This window comes from Anopheles coustani, chromosome 3 (genome assembly GCF_943734705.1).
Source record: "Anopheles coustani chromosome 3, idAnoCousDA_361_x.2, whole genome shotgun sequence".
NCBI lineage: Eukaryota > Metazoa > Arthropoda > Insecta > Diptera > Culicidae > Anopheles > Anopheles coustani.
The window spans coordinates 608,690-626,626 of record NC_071288.1 but is presented as its reverse complement, the minus strand read 5'-3'; the positions used below and the strand labels follow the sequence as shown (position 1 = coordinate 626,626).

Here is a 17,937-nt window from a genome sequence, read left to right as displayed (position 1 = left end):
GGGTTGCCCTTTTGAGGAGCACATAATTTTTGAACAATGTCTTGGGACTTTACAAACAAGTAAAACACCCTGTTTGTATTCGGCCAAGGGATGCCGTGGGAGGATTTGATCGGATAAGTGCGTCCCGGTGCCTTGAACCCTCGGTTAATCGGATAAACGGGCTAAAGTTCTTGATTCAGAGTGAATTGTTTGATTGATTGTCGCCTTTGTAGGAACATTTTCGTTCGTGTTTCGAAGAAATGATACGTTCGGCGAACGAAGGACCTGTGAGATGAAGTAGTAACATATTGGCCTTTGCATTCGGATAGAAAAGAATTAGAAACACATTCTACTTTAATGTCGACCCATTATCACATCAATAGATAAGGCAAGAAATCTTTTTCTCTTCAGAATAACATTAGCTGTACCATTTCAAAGATCTTATCTTCACCATGATGACCGACAATAGAGTAATGTGTACTGGAAAAGAAAAAGAAGGGTTGATCCAGTTTTAAGTTAATCGCAGTGCAAACACAGTTTTGTAAAACGTGTTGCCCTGTATTTTCTTTCCATTAGCTTACGTTATATGAGAGTATATCATGATTGAATATAAATAATCAATGATCCTGAAAAAAACTTAAACTAGCTTTAAAAATGCACGGAAATGAAAAACTTTCCATCGAGGTTTTTCTTCTGGCTTTGTCTTCTAGTTAAGAGGCTCAAGACCTCCAATGTTCGCTGAAAAGAACATCCTTGCCAGTGTTCAAAAACACTATCTCGACGATACGCAAACATCCGACTTACATGCTATTTATCTTGCTTCGTACAACAACGCCGATTGTGTCGTAGTCAACAACTTTTCTGACACTGGCAGAGATTAGAGACGACACGCAGGCAGTTGATACCAGGCGCTTGCGGAACAACTTGCAACTGCCAACGAAGTTGCCCCCCGATGCGCCGACTATCTTGTGCTTGTGTCGTGTTTTCCACTTTTGCATCTTGTCTGGGCTCGCAAAGGAGTCATAGTTTTTCCTCTACCAAGCTCTCTTTTTGTGCTCTTCTTTATTTTTTCACGTTTGCTCTATCGATAGGATGCAAAAATGAAAATTTCCTTAAACTTTCCCCTCTGCCATTCATTCATCAATGGGGAGGGAAGGGGCCTGAGTGCCTAGCTGGGACCGGAATGCCGCTCGTGGAAAAACCATCATTCATCGAAGCGGGAGCAATAAAACTGCTGCATCGGTACGAAACATCATGCCATTCCCGTCCCGAGATCGTGGCATCTTGCAGACGAAGGCGTTCAATTCAATTATGCAAGCGCCCCGCATCGTGGGTTCTTCCCCGGGCAGATGATGCGGGCGTAGCATTCTGGCATACCTCCAAACAACATTCCCAGAGATGGCAGTATGTGCATCTGCCTTTTTTCTATTTTGTTTCGGTACTTTGCTGCATCTTGCGGGCCATCGTTTCAGCTTGCCTCTCGATGAGGATCGAAATCAGTCTAATATTTTATGTATTCATAAATTTTATCAGTTTATGGAGCGAGTGATGGAATTGAAATTTCAATTTATTAGTTTATTTAAAAGTTGACGTACTTTATCATCGTACGCTGAGTGCAAACAAACCATGGGGCGAAGCGAACATGCGGCGGCCGGCGGACACCAAAGTGTTAACTTTGTAGTGAAGAGAACGAACCGAATCGGGCAAGTTCTGCATAGAGCGATTTGATGGCGAAAAATTGGCTATTCATAGCGAATAAGACTTGCTAGCTTTTTTCTCTTTCTCCCCGATCGAGTTGGGGAAAGCCTGATTGAGTCGTTTTCGTTCGCTTCATCTTCGAACGTTGTCGGGTTCGGCCGTTCGGAATCACGGGCTCTGATGAATAGTCGCTACTTCCCGGGTCAACATTGGCCCGGGGGTTCAACGGGGGGAGTTGATTCTAAAGTGGATTCGAATTTTTATGCCACAAAAGTAAATATTGGATAAAATGAAATATCGCCTTTGGCGTTGGCCTTTGAGGTCGGAGCGTTTCGCGGTCGCTTGCCGATGCTGTTAACCGCGATTAGCATTTTTCCTTAGCGTAGTAAAGCAGCGAGCTGGGTGTGAGAGTGACGAAAAAGATGTATTGGCAATACGGATACTTAAGATTGGAAAGAAGCTTAGCACTTCGGGCTTTGTTTGTTGATAGCCGTTTACGAGATATCAAGGGTTTTATGATTGTGATGACCATTCGGTCGTTGATTTCTTACTACTTGACCTGCTTGATGAACGTTTGCCATGAATGAATGAATGAACTATTTATTGAATTTTACATAAATTTACACAACAATGTTACGTGCATGGTGAACTAGTACCAAAAAATTCTCTTGCATCCTATATTTTGCGTCATTAGTTGGATTACGAGAAAAGTGCCAACATTTCGAGTGGAAAACCATTTTCCCAACTTCGAGGAGTTACGTAGTTAAGTTTCTGTTTGATGTAGAAATCCTTGACGGTGCAAAGCATGTCGTAATGTATCGTAGCAAATTGGTTCTTTGCAAATCACATGCCAAGCTCATTGAAATGCGTTGATCAAAGGCTAGGCAACATTTGCGAAACGTCGGTAAGCACCGAGCTACATGCCCGAGTGTTCGCATGCGCGTGGCTAAATTTTGTTTGCAAATATGTATACAAAATTTATCAGCGATGTCAATAAATGGCGGCTGCTGCTGCTGCTGCTGAGGTTGTTTGCATTGCGCAGTGCCCTAATCGGGAAAATTGGTTCCTCCTCCGTCTACGCCCGTCAAGTTTCCCCGCCCCGACGCTTTTTGGTGACACAATCACCAACCTCCACTTTGAGTTGGCCTTATTGATTCATTTTGGTTCGATTGCAGCAGCAAGGGAATCGTATTGCCACTAGAAACACGACCTGATAAACTTTGCCGTTTCACCGTACGGGATTGTAGATTATTCAACAAAAGTTTCCCTCGCGTCTATCGAAGTGGTCGAACAACAACAACAAACGCGACCGCATCTATTATGCGACTTGATTTAAAAATCATACCAGAAGGTACCATAAAGTATTTGGAAAAAGATGTCATTCAAGTGTATGTAAACAAATATTGATTTTATTGTAAAACTTTACGAAATGCAACTGTTATCAGAAAACCGCATTGGTGATACGATGGAGACGCCCGGTCCTTCATTCTAGCGTACGCCGATTCAACCTTATTAGAAGTAGATATGATGATTCGAAACGGTTTCTGCTTACGTGTGTGCAAGGATGTACCATTCAGAAAGCTTGTACAGCCCAATTTATGGAATTTGCTCCGTGGTCGACGGTACGTAATCCGGTGTAAGCATGTACTTGTTCAGCTTTCCTTCGCATACTAGACCTCTGTTTGTGTATTTTCCAACATGAGAGTAGACACGTGCAGTGGTCCCAGATCTAAAGAAATCGATAGACTTATTTAGCTGAAGAAGCGTTGTGATCTGCAGGGCAGAGCTTGCTAAAGCTTGTGATCCGGATTGTTAGCAGCGTTACTTCAGCAACCTTTGATGTGCGATCGAGGGGTCGGTACTCGAAGGAATGGGTGGTGAAGCGGTAGGTGTGTTAGCCTTTTCATTCCCCAGGGGGGGAAAATGGTTAGGCAAAGATTATCCTCCAAAGATAGCAACGAATGCTTACGCAACGGGATTGGATGAGTCCGGCAAACCGATATCAACGACACAGATTATAAGGCTTTTACAGGAAGTTTGCCCCACGCCACTATCGAAACGGTTTATCGTGTTTTCGAACACACCGTAACCTCTGTTGGATCTAGCAGATTGTATTAAAACCAATCCGAGAACCATCTATCTCCCATCGTCCAGCAGAGTCTCGTTGTGATGACAGATTTGTTATTTATGAAAATACTGGTCTGTTCCACCCGACCATAACTCTTTCTGCTCTTCCTGTGGTCTTTCTTGACAATTTTAAAGCTCAGTTCCAATGATTCTTTAATACTCCATTTGAAGATTTGCGTTGAACTGAAGCGTAGACGTCTTCGCACATTAGTGTCGTGTCTTTTCGCGTTCGCAAATGTGAAGGAAAGGTTGCTTTTCCTGGTTGCAAAGGTCTTTACATGTCAATCCTAGGTGGCCGTGTCTGTAAGTCGGTTCGCTGCGAAGGAAGGAGCTTCTTCGCTGAAAGCAAAGTGACGTATGCGCTCTAAGAATAGTACATTTTTAATGCTTCACTAAAGCAAGACTACGGCCAATGCCGATGGCGAATCTTCGTCATTGTTAACGATGCACGGAGCTGGAACAGTGAAACCAAAATAAAGCTACATTCTTCCGCTCCTCCAAGGAAGCCAGTTTCTTCTTCGTCTACGGTCGGTGCTCCCTTATCACTTAGCTCGCACATACACTTGAACACACATGATACGCTCACTCGTCGATCACCATTTTCTTCGCATGCTTCGTCTATGGTCGTTCCCGTTGCGCGCCCCAAACCTGCTTTATGTTTTATGCAAAGCATTGTGTAACAATAACGTTTTTTCATGTTTTTCGTTCTTTCCAGTCGTTCGTTAGGAAACCTTAGGCATGCTTCGGAGCCTAGCGACGGTTGCGTCTTAAGGCAACTGCGGCCTGTGATGTTTATGCCGCCGCACTTTCGAGGAAAACGTCACTCATGTGCCGCTTCCCGCTTTGGTTGAAGCGCTTCACGAGATTTCTGCAGAAAATTCAATCCCGAACTCCGACCATTTTTCGTGAATCCAGCGGTTCCATCGTCTTTCCCCACAACACGGAGCGAGCCGGCACTCGTCCCCCCTCCCTGTCGGCAAATATTTTTATCCCATTACCAGGACCGAACGTGGAATCCACTGAAGCTTCACAAATGGTCTCTGCTTTTGTCTTTTCTTACGAGCCGTTTTCTTTCGCTGGCAGCGCGCGCGCACTTTTCCTTCGCTGGGCTGCCTTTTCCGGCCGCTGGGTTCATATTTCTCCGACCGTCGACGTCCTGGCAAACAGCGGATTCAATGATTCGATGCAAATGAAGCGTATTTGTTTTCTTGTCGGATTCCGGCCACGCGGAGAAAACGACGTGAATAGCAAAGGGCGGAATTTTTCCTCCGCTCCGTTCGCAAACTCCAACGCTCGTGTCGTTAGATCATTAGAGAGATAAGAGAATTAACGAATTAATTCCGCAATTAGATGCCGCCGGCGGGAACGCATGCCGCATCTCACGGCGGGTCCCATGTGCGCGCACGTTGGCGGGAAAGCCTTATGATTATGTTCGTGAAAGCATAAATGAATCTCCGTGCGATTGTTAAATCTACCATGATGGTTACGACGACGTGGGCATGGTTATCAGTGCGCTCAAGCACGAAAGAAACCTTTAACAATCCGAAGATGGCACCAGGCTGCTGATGTTTTCTTTCCTATGCTAACCGGATGCCGTTATGCATACACCACTTATCTTGTTTTCACATCGAGTTGATCACCGGAACAAATAAATGAAGAAATCCTTTATTCGGTATCGATGGGTAAGTTACGAAATGTCACTCTATTGTGTGGGTGTTTGTGCGTTTTAAAATATCGAACATTTCAAGCATAGGAGTAACAACTTTCTCCTCATCTTCTCTTCAAAACAACACGTGTTGTAGAGAAAAAAACAACCAGACCGCTTGACTATGCCGATGGGCAGAGATAAACATACACTCAAAATAGCTCAATCACTTGAAGTGACGTCGTTTTTTTATTATCTTTCACAGTTCGGAGTGACAACGAACCCTACAGCAACGGCTCCATCTTATCGGGAACGAATGCCGAAGGCTCAAAGAAAAATGAATCTTCCCTATCGATACGCGGAGAAACCCGATACCAGTATCAGCCAAATAGAGTGAAGAGAATAGGCGACGGGATTAAATCACTGTGAACGAGCTAAATCCTCGATAAGATTAGACCCGGCGAGCGAGGACGTGCCGTGGGGCTATAAATGCTCCCCATCGGAGTGGTCGCCCACGGTTAAATAGCTGCGTTTGCATTAGTGTCTGGTCTGGTCTGGTCGTTCGAGATGAAGTTTCCTCTGGTGCTGGTGTGCCTGTCGGCCCTGGCCGGTGTTTGTGTGGTAGGACAGCAAACGGATGGCCCAAGAGCTCGCTCGGTTTGGGAGCGTATGCACCGTGAACCGCCGGTCCACGGTGGGGCTTCCGGCGTAAAGAAAGCGGCTGAAGTGACCACCAAGTACATCATGCAGCCTTTGGATCATTTCGACGCACAGAACGTGTACACCTGGTCAATGGTAAGTGGCGTGGTGTTGCCAGCGCGGAAGACAGTAACCAGCGGGTTGTTCTATGACTTTAGCGCTATATGGAAAACGCTGAGCACTATAAACCCGGTGGCCCACTGTTCATCTACGTCGGTGGCGAATGGGAAATCTCCGCAGGAAGTATCTCGCGAGGACACACGTACGATATGGCCAAAGAGCTAGGAGGATACCTGTTCTACACCGAGCACCGGTATTACGGCAAGAGCCATCCGACTGTGTAAGATAGATGAAGCCATAAATGGATCGTGTAGGTTCGGATGCTTATCGCGTTATCGGATGAATTTTCAGCGACGTGCGGACCGATAAGCTGAAGTACTTGAACATTGACCAGGCTCTCGCGGATTTGGCGCGCTTCGTCGTGGAGCAGCGCAAGACGATTCCGGGTGCCCAGGAGTCGGGAGTGATCATGGTGGGCGGCTCGTACTCGGCAACGATGGTGACCTGGTTCCGTCAGAAATACCCACATCTGGTCAACGGTGCGTGGGCTTCGAGTGCACCGGTCTTTGCTAAGATGGAGTTTACCGGTAGGTTCTCACACCATTCGCTCAAGCTAAATGTGCCCACTAATTTAACTGTGTTATTGGACGACCAGAATACAAAGAAGTCGTGAGCGAAAGTATCCGGCTAGTTGGAGGAGCCAACTGTGCCAATCGCATCGAACGCGGCATCAAACAGGTTGAGGAACTGCTTGAAAATGGCGATTACACGCGCGTTGCCTCTGAGTTCCGGCTGTGCAGTGATGTCGATCTTGAAAACCCCCTTGATCGGATGAACTTCTTCAGCAGCATCTCGGACGAGTTTGCCGGTGTTGTGCAGTATCATTCGACGGGCGACATCGAGAGAGTCTGCAGCGTAATTGAGGATGAGACTAGCACTGGAGAAATGGAGGCACTTGCGAAGTATGTCACGCAGGGCTTGCGAGATAGCGGATGCAACAACTATGGATACAAAGCTATGGTGGATTATTACAAACTTACGGCCTGGGACAGTGGAGCCGCCACGAGTTCGAGTAAGCAATGGGACGTTCCTTATTCTGTACAATTTTTCTAATTCGTTCTTTAATCGGCCACCAACAGTGCGCCAGTGGTTGTACCAGACCTGTGCTGAATATGGATGGTACCAAATCTCGGGTTCCTCGGATCAAATCTTCGGATCGAGCTTCCCCGTCGACCTTTTCGTCGAGCTGTGCAAAGATCTCTATGATGGATTGTAAGTACTGCTTCTGTCGGTTGGACAACGGCACGGAAACTTTAATTCACACAAGCATTCTTTTCCAGCTTCGATAAAACTCGAATGGAGGAAAACGTCGAACGTGTCAACGTCCTCTACGGGGGTTGGAATCCGGAAGTGACGAATGTATTTTTCACACACGGCCATCTAGATCCATGGCGTGCGATGGGCATTCAGGAAGATCTGAACGATCAATCGCCTGCCGTTGTGATTCCTGGTACGTAGTGCAAACATGGCATTTGATGGTAAATGAGCATTGGATTGGTTTGTAAATTCATGGTTGGTTTTCCCGTTTTTTGTAGGTGTTGCCCACTGTGCTGATTTGAGCTCCCTGTCGCCTCAGGATTCCGAGGAAATGCGTGCAGTAAAGGAAAAGATATTGGAGCTGGTGAAAAAGTGGTTGGCTTAAAGCATTTTACCACTTTCTGGATCGATGGTATCGTGAGTGCCTTTTTGGTAATCTTGGCTTCCGAAGCGTTCTGGATTTGTGTGCCCCAATTCAGTCCATATCCGATTATTTCCGTGTGGATTCAAGGTGAACATTATTCGGGATTAATGAAAACAACGCGAGCACGGGTCAATAAATTCTATCTGACATCCTGGCGGAAACAAGACGGTGCCATTAGAGCCCTTTTTGTGAACGGTACGATTCGCTGGAATCCGAAATTCATCTGAACTTTTACGACCACATAGAGGATTGTTTCGCGCTCCCCGCGTTCACCGCATTAGATTTTCCCCATAAAACCGAACCGAATACAAATTCATTACGTCGGAGCGAACACGAACCATGAAGCGAGGCGGGATCGATATACGGCCCCAAAAATTATCCAAATCCCCAGACCAGGGCTTTAATGGAACGATAATTGGGATTTCAACGCATTCACTTACCCGTTGAAATCAGGACGAAGTAATAGAAAAATAATCCTAATAATCCTATTCGTGTTTCCATGTTGATTTTTCGCGCTGGCGTTAATTCTTGCTTTGGCGATGCTTTGTTACTGCTCTGGTTGTTGGAGGAGCGAATTGGTGTTTCGGTACGGTACGGTCAACGTTCATGGAAGCTGAAGGAGCTGGCCATTCGACCGCACAAAATACAGTCGTTGGACACTTTTAAGCAACACGGCCACTCAGCGCCCGATGTCTTTGATTCTGGGCATACAATTTCGAACGAACTGCATTCACCTGAAGCTCACATCGTACATCACTGTCCTGAGCCCTAAATGTTGTATGGGTCGAACTTTTGGTTTGCTTTTAAGCACCCCGGATTGAACCTGTTTTTTGTTTTCACCAACTAGTGCAATTTTTCCCTCATCAACTTCAAAGCACTGAATGCTTCGCTTCACGCCTGGAATGTAGCGTTGCATGACAGCAACACGCGGCCGGTTTAGCTTCCTCCCTTGTGCTCCGGCGAGAGTCAGCACATTTTAAAATATTCATCAATCACTTCACCGCACTAACACGCACTCACCGGAAGTGCTACCTCCCGGGAAACCCGTGGACACTGCTGGCTTCGGAGCGGGTTTTGGAACCCCGGCACTTTTTCCCGACTCGTCAACCGAACGCGGAAGAAAAACGGCCATGCTTTACCCACGCAGGCCTAAATGATTCAGCAGTGTTTGAGTTTGAGTGTTGGCCGTCCTCGCGAGTCCGTGGCCCGGTCGGACGTCGGGCTGCCCCTGATTGGCTGGCAGTGGTGGGAGTGGACGTACGGGGATTTATTTTTTCCGCGCGATCCGCGAAGCGCGAACAAGATTGTCCTCTGCCACTCTGCGTTGGGATGCGGCTAGGGCTGTGCCTATGGATGGGGTTTTCTGACGGGAAGCAGCATGGCCCTGCAGAACGACCGTCCCAAGCAGAAACTGCCACCGTCAGCAACCGTCATTTGCATACGCACCCGCATTATTAAATCATTAGTATGTATCAACGCCAGCCAGCGAAGGGAGAGGGCCATCCTAGGGTCTTTGGTTTTTTTGCTGCACAATCTGCACCAGTGCATATGGTCTCGCACCGGTGGCAAGCTGGTACGAACGCTCTTATAAACCGTCTGCCTGCATATCGACTGCGCGCCTCATGCTGTCACTTCATCAACTTCATCACGCTGAAGGTTGCAGCCATCCGCCGGATTGTGTTTTTTCATTCCACCAAACATCTGAATAATCAACTGTCAGCGATAAGATGTAATCCATCTAATCCGAAACCGTGCCATTTCGCGGCGGGGATGAGCGTGAAAATTAAAAATTAAGTTAATCGTTTCCGTCAACACTGGCTAAGCGAAACGTCAACCCGGTCTCGGACGAGGGATTCGACCACGACTACGAACACAGCGAAACAAGTGATCACTTCACTCCAGCCGCGATGCCGCGCTTTGTCCGGCGCCGACTTTTTTTTTCTCCGCTTCGATTTTGGGTTGCCCCCCAACACCAACAGGGGGGGAAATAAACTCGCGTCAAGCTGTCTACCGTGACGCACCCTTTTCTTGTGAAATTATTTCCCTCCGGTGACAGGCGAGATTGCACCGAAAAGGCGAGCCGATTTTCCGGCGCGGGTCGGGAATTATTCTTAATTATTTTCCTTCTTTCATCTCTGCCAGTACCGACACTGATCAACAACGAATCACAAGCTTCTTTCAAGCGCGCAAACAAAAAACAATTATAGCACTTTAACAACCAAAAACTCCATTACTTGGGGCCACGATTGGATTCTGTTTGTGACACATCTTGCGGCACGCACGGCACGTCTTGCGATTTGATGGAACGTTGAACGAGCTCCCGAGTCGTCCTCGTCGTCGTCGTCGCCGTTTGTTTGTTGGTACACACACAATTCCGTAGGTTGGTTCGACTCGTGTGAGAATCTCCACCAAACTGACGTTGCTGACCATGTTTCGCCAATGGCAAATGCGCCTTCCGGCCATCCGTTCGGCTCCGGTGCGGTCGGTGAGCGTCCATTTTCGCCGGAACATGCGCACAGATTACGTCCTTCCAATGAGGTACCATTTCTCCGCTCGAGTTCCATTGCGCCGAGTCTGGTTCGGCTGCCCTCAGACGACTGGATGAAACGGTTTTCCAACCGGTTCAAAAGTAGGTCTTGGCCACTGCCTTCATTACGAGCGAAAACCCGCCACCTGCCAGCTGATGATGGCGCCTCGACAACGCCGCTGCCCGCCAGTGAGTGACCATCCACCAAGCAAGCAACCAACCAATACTACACCACAAAAGGAAACGGCCACAAACCGAACCGAAGTACCGTGTGGTTGTTGTTGTTGGTTGTTGCTGAGCCGCTGGAAATTAGCGGAGAAATAAAATAAACGTGTGGTTCATTAATTTTTGAATGTTGTGTAATAATTTAATGCCCGCCAGGTCGCTCTCAACCTATGGAGGGAAGTTATGTAGCTTTTCCCGAATGGAAATGGGCCGCTTCCTGCCACCAGAGGGAGCGAGGAAGAAAAATGTATTTGTTGATTTTATTTATCCTTAATCGGTACGCTTAAAAGGATCATTTTACCTGCACACATTATTATACGGCGAAGTAAACCGGAATACGGAACCGTTATAGGGAGTTATCAGAGAGGCACTATGACTAAAGGAGAAAATAACAGAGGCATACATAAAGAAAGGAGAGAGAAAGAGAGAGAGAGCAAGAGAGAGAGAGAGAACGATATCTGGAGAAAGGAGGATGTAATAATTTTGCGCAAAATGGTTCCAGTTGTTAGGCCATGTGCAACGAGAATGAATGAAGAGATTTCCCACTTGCCTCTTGAAGAGATTTACTTTGATTGCCACAACGACACAACGATGGATGGGGGATGGTTTGGGAAAACGGTCAGCTGACAGCCGAGCTGGCTGAGCGTGAAAGATGAGCAGAAGATGAAGCAAGCCCAGTTCAAGGATGGGTTCTTGTCCTCCCACGTGGCGCCGGAACAATGAGTTCAAATTTCGCTATAAAAGTTCGCGGACGTTGCGGAGTAGTGTGTAAAAAAAATTAAAACATCCCATCAACCCCCTCCCTTGCGTACCAAACACGGCTGGGGTCGGAAAATTCAGGACGCAATTGAGCATTGAGCTGTTGAGTTGGGGCTTGAGTGTCACGGGAAACACTCCGGCGTTGTTATGTTGTGTAACAAAATGTTAAGGAGGCTCAGCAAATGGTGCTTCTCGGAAAACTCAACATAGATTAATGATAACCTTCTCGCTATTGGAGTACGCACCGCCGATGAGGAGCAAATCCATATCTCGTGATGTTTTTCACACACAGCAAAGGACTAGAAAAGGCAACAGCGTGTATTGGCTGTCTTAATGTCAACAGTTGAGTGATTATTATGCTTGTGTTCGAAGCTTAAATTAAACTGATTTTATTGAAACCGATTCAGTGGAATTAACATGAACTTTATTGAATTGCTCTGAATGTGTTCTTTTGTCATCGTCATTTGTGAGGAAAGACAAGCTTCTTAATTGCAAATCCGTTAAAGCTGCCTACTTTGCTCTGGCTTAAGCCAAGCGAACGTCAACGCCAGGAAAGAAAAGCTTTATAGCGGTCTGTTATTGATCTCTTTGAATGATATCTATAAACTTCTTCATTTTTGTTGGGCAGTCAGTACGAAGGAGGCGAGTAAATCGACTGGAATTGGAATTCATTCAACTCTAGCTCCACACTTTCGCGTGAAGCGGATGGGATAGAATTATTCCCTATCCTTCACAGCAAACAAATCGTCTCAACAGCATTGTTGAATATAATTTTCACTTTCTCCTCCTATCCTTTGAATTTAAAAGTTTAGAGTTTCTTCTCTTTGCTTTGAAAGTGAATCTAATAGAATTATATAAAATAGTTTTTCTCGACATTCCCCGACATGTTTGCCATAACAAACTTTGTGGTTTTTTAGAGTACCTTAAATGGTAAAGATTACTAGCTTTCTTGTTTTGTTTCTAATTGTTCAAGCAAAATGATATTAAATTTAAACTATGTTTAATTATATTTCAATTGAAATCAACAACTTTGAATGGCACAATTTTCTTTACAGGTATATTAAAAATAAATATTATTTCAAAGCATGTATGTAGTTGAGTTGCAATTTTTGTTTTTACGTCCGAAGCATGAAGACGAACGAACAAAACCCCTCAGAGCTTTCAAATTCATTCATACGGTTTCGAAACCCTTGTCGAGGTGCTGTCAGATATGTTGCCAGGCTTAAAGTAGCCGCTAATTAAGAAATAAATTAACATTTTAAATTACTGCAGCTGGCTGGCACCCGTGGGTATCTTCCCCAATCTGAGTGAAACCAAAAAGTGGCAGCAAGAAGAGTGTCACGTCCTCTGTCGTCGCGCGTCTCGAGTCGAAGAGGCAAACATGCTGGCCGCAACTCTGGCTGGCAATGACATGGCCCTGGATTGGAGCCCCCGCACATTTTATGCGCACTTTCTGTTGTTTGACATTCTATTATGATTATGGTAATGGTTTTGTTTAGTCTTGTTCTTTTGCATGCGGTTCGGCAAAGATTTCCACGAGCTCTCCGAAGGAGTTGACCGAAATCCGCTTGCGAATGTACGTTGAGGACATTCCGTCGACCGCAATACTTTTGAAAGTTCCGCTTGTGCCAGTTTTCGGTCAAAGGAAGGCGTATGCATACTCTCGATAATGGTGGCCCTGGCATTAATTATGTTCCAAAGACAAAAAGAATGGGCTGAAAACTCTAAAGCCAAATCGTCACGACCGGCATGTCGCGCGATTCCTTGGTTCTCGGAGTTTGGCTAGCACAATAGTGCGGTCACAATTTATCCGTTCATTTTCCGTCCCGTTATTTCTGTCGTGCCATTTTCCGGCATCGGCTCAAACGTGCGCATTTGCCGGGGATCGCTCGAGGTCCTAATTTGCCTGCTTCGAACGAGCGAAACACGCCGTTCCGTTCGCTGCGATAGTCGGCCCCAAAGGCGCACCAGAAACTAGTGCAAGTCGGAATGACGATAATAGTGCTGAAAAGGCAACCGTCTTATGAGTATTCCGTGCGCCGTCGGCTGGTGCACGAATTTTTCACAAAAATGCAACCGCTAAAACTTTGTCCGAACACTCTCGCACCCCTTGTCACCGTTTTGCGCCGTTTGTTTTCCGCCTGTTTTGTTACAGACTAGAAAATCGCAAATTTACGTACTTTTCGACGACTGAGCGATTCCATCCCGGTCGACCATTTGGCTTGGAAGCCAAACAAGAACGCTTGGGGTCAAAAATTAAACCCCAAACATAAAACAAGGCCCGGGACTTTTCAATTCGAGGCCGGCCGAAAACGGAAAACGACTGGAACATTTTCCGGCTTGTGCGAGTCAGATTTGCGGTGCTATAAATTTTTAATTATTTCCCACAACTTTTCCTCAACTGGTAGGACCGAGTTTGGCTCGTAAACTGGCATCCGCAGCATAAAACGTCTAAAACTTCTCCCTCCAGCGCAGCGGAAGGATTAGAGGATCCTTCAAGATGGATCTATCGGTGAGCATCTCATATCCGTTTTGGGGGTTTCTCCTTCTGATAAGATACTGGTCGGTATTTTTTATTATCCTCTCCTCAGTGACTCCTGCTGAAGGCTGGTTTGAACCGTCCCTTTTTCGCCGAGTGAAGAATTTACACTCATTCCACGCGCCTACAAGCGGTTCCGGGTGGTATGCAGATCATTAAAATGTTCATGGAGTCGCCGGCAACGAAGGAGCGGACTGTGCAGAGGTGCAAGGACAACGAAAAAGGGCGACATACTTGTGGAAAGCACGATGGAATCGATTATGAATTTCATACGAAAACTCATAAATTTCCGTCTAAAAAGTGTGCAGCGCTTTCGGGCAGCTTGGCTCTGTTGGACCGCGTGTGTTGGACAATCTCTCCTGGCATCTTTTCAAACTCCGGGCAAGAGTGCAATGACGTTCCTATCGCCCGTCGCATATCGATGGCAATAGTGCAGACCTCGTCCAGGTCGAACGCATGGCGAAGCGGGGGCCAAACGAAGGGCACACATTTGAGCAAGTGAGGCGGAATGCACTTGACCGGAAGTGGCTACGGCCGGAGGTGGCTTGGCTTGGGGTAGGTGGTGTGGCTGCGGGTGTGGCTGTAGTGATCTATAGTTTCAATTAATTTTCCGACAAAATGATAAAGCGCAACTTCGGTGGGAGTACACCTCTCAATTGATTTTGACTAAGTGCTTTTAATGGGGTGAAACCTTCGCTTTTCGGCCCAGTGGCCGGATGATCGTGTGCCTGGTGGGAAAAGGAGAGTGGGAAGTGATAACCAACCGGTGGCCAGAGATGTCGATCTGGATAAAGTTTAAGTATTAATAACGGCACTTTTCACCTCCGCCATTTTCATTCTTTCCCCCCCTTTTTTCGATCTGCTTATCGCTTTTTTTTGCGCTCCATCGGACGCTTTTATTTTTTAAAGCATCCCACCATTTCACTTGAAAGTTTGTAATATGGCTGTGCCTCTATGATATCGTTGCAAAATCAATGGGAAAATTATTTATATCCTGCAGATGCCACACTGGATGCAGTTTTGGGGAATTTATGTTGTCGTAATAATACGCGAACGTTCCATTCATTGCTGGAAAGGGGCAAACCAGTGTAAGTGCACTTAAGGAACTTTTACTGTTGCTTGCGTCTGCCTATTTCAATTGCATATCTATCCAATTGTTTGCATTTTATTTGCTAAACGTTAAAAAAAAACACTACTTTATTGCTGTTCCGAACAATTTCGAAAGGCTTAATTTCCGCGCAGGAAATTGGGCTAAAATAAAGTCCCCATTTCGCGGGCCCGGAACAATTTTAATTATCGTTGATTTGTTCTTCGCATTTGACCGAACGCGCTGTAGTGCCTGCCGTCCCGCCATCGCTTTGAATGCAATCACGGAACACGCCATCGGAAACACCGGAGGCGGGGACACTCGAATGCACGCCTGGCCATAAACGGGTTCGCACCCAGCATGTTGAACAATGTTTCTCGCATCAAAGAGCATAGTTAACGCACTTGATTGTGCAGCACGAACGCTTCAAGAAGAACGGGCGCCGGATTCCGTATTGATCGGTGGTCCGTCCTCTCCATTGCCTGTTTATGTCATGCACTTTTCCACGCTGCTGGATGGTGTTTTCGCCCATTTTAACCTTTATTGCTCCACACAATGCCATTTCGCTGTTCGAGAGAATGCGTGTGAGCGAATGAAGTGCTTTTTGTGCGTTATACCGAAAATCGTGCGTAATTTGCTTGCCAACATTACAACAGCGTTAAATGAAATTTCCTTATGGCTCGTGGAAAACAGGAAAAAGACAAGGATCCAACTTAAGGGGGGGGTAAAAAGCCTGGTGCAGGAAAAAAGATCCCCACCGGATCTGAATAAATTGCGTCCGAAATCGAATTCGAAATTTGTCTTTCACGGTCTGGTGACGGTCAGTGTTTGCCAAAATTCCGTTTTCCCCAGCAGGAAAGCACGTCACACTTGTCCGTCGCCCAAATGGGAGTTGTTGTATTAACGCGTTTTAACAATATTCCCCTTTCCCTCTGTCAATCCATCTCCGCACCGTCTTTCTACCGTCCATCTCCATGCTGCATTTAATTTTGGAAATGTTTTTACCCCCAATGGGCCACGATTTTTGTTCCCTCGCAGCTTGCCATAGCCGTCGCACCTGATAATTGGCATATTTATACCGTAATTTTTAAATAATTTAATTTCCGATGTTGCCAAGTGTGCCTTGGTCATGAATCGACAATATCTGTGGTTTCTCCCGTTTCATCCTCGCTTCGTCGTGTGGCTCTGAGGCATTTATCGATCGTGTTCTTTAACGTCGATGAATTAAACATACTTCAATAGGAATCAATAAACCATGGTTTTGGTAGTCACATTTTTTAAACATGCTATTCTGCCTAAAATTTGAGATTTGATATTAAGCTCCAATAAACAAAGAGGAGAAAATAGATCGAATAAAATTCACTCGAAGCCAAAGTTTATAGGCTTAATTCCCCAACCGAGCGTTCGAGTGATCTCGTATTTGTTTGTGTTTTAGATCAGTAATGCTCGCCCAGGCGGATCGTGGAAGGATTACCGGTTTGATGATTGTTTTTGCTCGCTGCTTTCCCGTGGCAGCGAAACAATTGGTAAAATTAATTTCGAGAGGATCTGTACGCGCTTTAAGCGATGGCCTCGTGGGCTGCGTTTTGCATCCGGGATTTCAGTTGCGTTTTAATCCGCCATATAATTCCGGTTAAGATTCAAACATAACTTACCCACCGACCGGATGCCACAGGTCAATTAAAGGATAAATGATATGCTTTCCCAATCATCCTCGCATTACCCGCACGTGGTCACGATGATCGGGCCGACGGGGAAACGGCCGGCATCGATATGCGTGGCGAGGATCGATTCGGGTCCCTCGAGGACATTCGCTCGAACGAATGTGTTTCCTTCTTTTCTCGGTACGCGCCCGAAAGAGGGGCCGCTCCCGGGGGCCAGAACTAATTTCGTATTCACTGTGCAAGTTGACATAATAAATAGGAAGGATTTTCTTTGATGCATATGAGTGGAAACGGGGCGGAACGATGGCAGAACGGTGGTGACGGTTGCGTTATTCCTCGTTCGGGGAGTTCTTGTGCACACGGAACTGTGGGAGAAAATGGTGAGCATTCATCTAGCTTTTTCCCAGAGTGAGTATACTTTTATTTTGCCAACGCCAAAAAGGATCGCTTCAACGACGACGTGCCAGAATGGCCATATATTTACCCGCGCTTCTGGAATAATGTTCCCCTTCTTTGCTGATACTTTCCCATGCCAATGCCCTCTCGTACAGTAACTGCTAGTCGCCGTGCTTCGAACAGTGAACACCGCCTTTCCACTGTTTGAAATTCGGAAATCAAGAGCTGATGTATAGGAAAAACTGGAGCAACGGCGGCGGAGAAAAACAGTGTTTCTTGCAAACCGATTTCAGCCCGAAGCTCCCAACGCAAAGGGGGATACATGCTGGTGGCGTGAAGCGCCATTGAAAAGGAAATAGACGGTCAGGTGATACGTATACGGTGCGCTTCCCTACACTCCCCTACTCAACTCCTGAGAACCTACCGTTGGCCCATCTAGGTAAGAAGATATTCAATTTCCACCCCTTTTTGCACTTTCGTATTTTCTTGTGCCTGTGGAAGATTTTTCCACTGCCAGATGGAGTTTCTCTCGTCCTTCCGCTGTTCTGCTTTTGCCTGATTGCCCGAAACGGACGGACCTTTCCACGAGTAAGAGCATTATTGTAGGAAAGCGGATATTTTTTCTCCGACCGCTTTTTCATTTCGCCGTAATGGAGTTCTTGGGCAAAGTTTTTAATGGTTGGTGAAATGCGAAAATATTGCACCACGGCTCATTGGTATTCGTTGGCCATCGGCGATTGCATTGGAACAGAATGTTGGTCCTCTTATCGACGGAATAACACCGTGCATCC

The 17,937-nt window shown here is 46.3% G+C and overlaps 1 protein-coding gene across 1 annotated transcript; it reads left to right on the top strand.

Annotated features, from left to right (window-relative positions):
* The first annotated feature begins 6,016 nt into the window (after positions 1-6,016).
* LOC131259988 (putative serine protease K12H4.7) lies at positions 6,017-8,143 on the top strand. The gene is made up of 7 exons (XM_058261608.1): positions 6,017-6,244; positions 6,307-6,488; positions 6,560-6,795; positions 6,864-7,280; positions 7,348-7,480; positions 7,549-7,718; positions 7,804-8,143. Exons 1-7 carry the CDS (start codon positions 6,017-6,019, stop codon positions 7,908-7,910), a joined length of 1,473 nt encoding a protein of 490 aa, XP_058117591.1. The 3' UTR covers positions 7,911-8,143.
* Positions 8,144-17,937: the final 9,794 nt, after the last annotated feature.

Excerpts from the sequence above, each read along its gene's own strand:
- LOC131259988 (XM_058261608.1), top strand. The coding sequence starts at position 6,017 with ATGAAGTTTCCTCTGGTGCTGGTGTGCCTGTCGGCCCTGGCCGGTGTT. Across the intron at positions 6,489-6,559 it reads GGCAAGAGCCATCCGACTGT|CGACGTGCGGACCGATAAGC; the intron begins GTAAGATAGATG and ends ATGAATTTTCAG. Across the intron at positions 7,281-7,347 it reads TGGAGCCGCCACGAGTTCGA|TGCGCCAGTGGTTGTACCAG; the intron begins GTAAGCAATGGG and ends GGCCACCAACAG.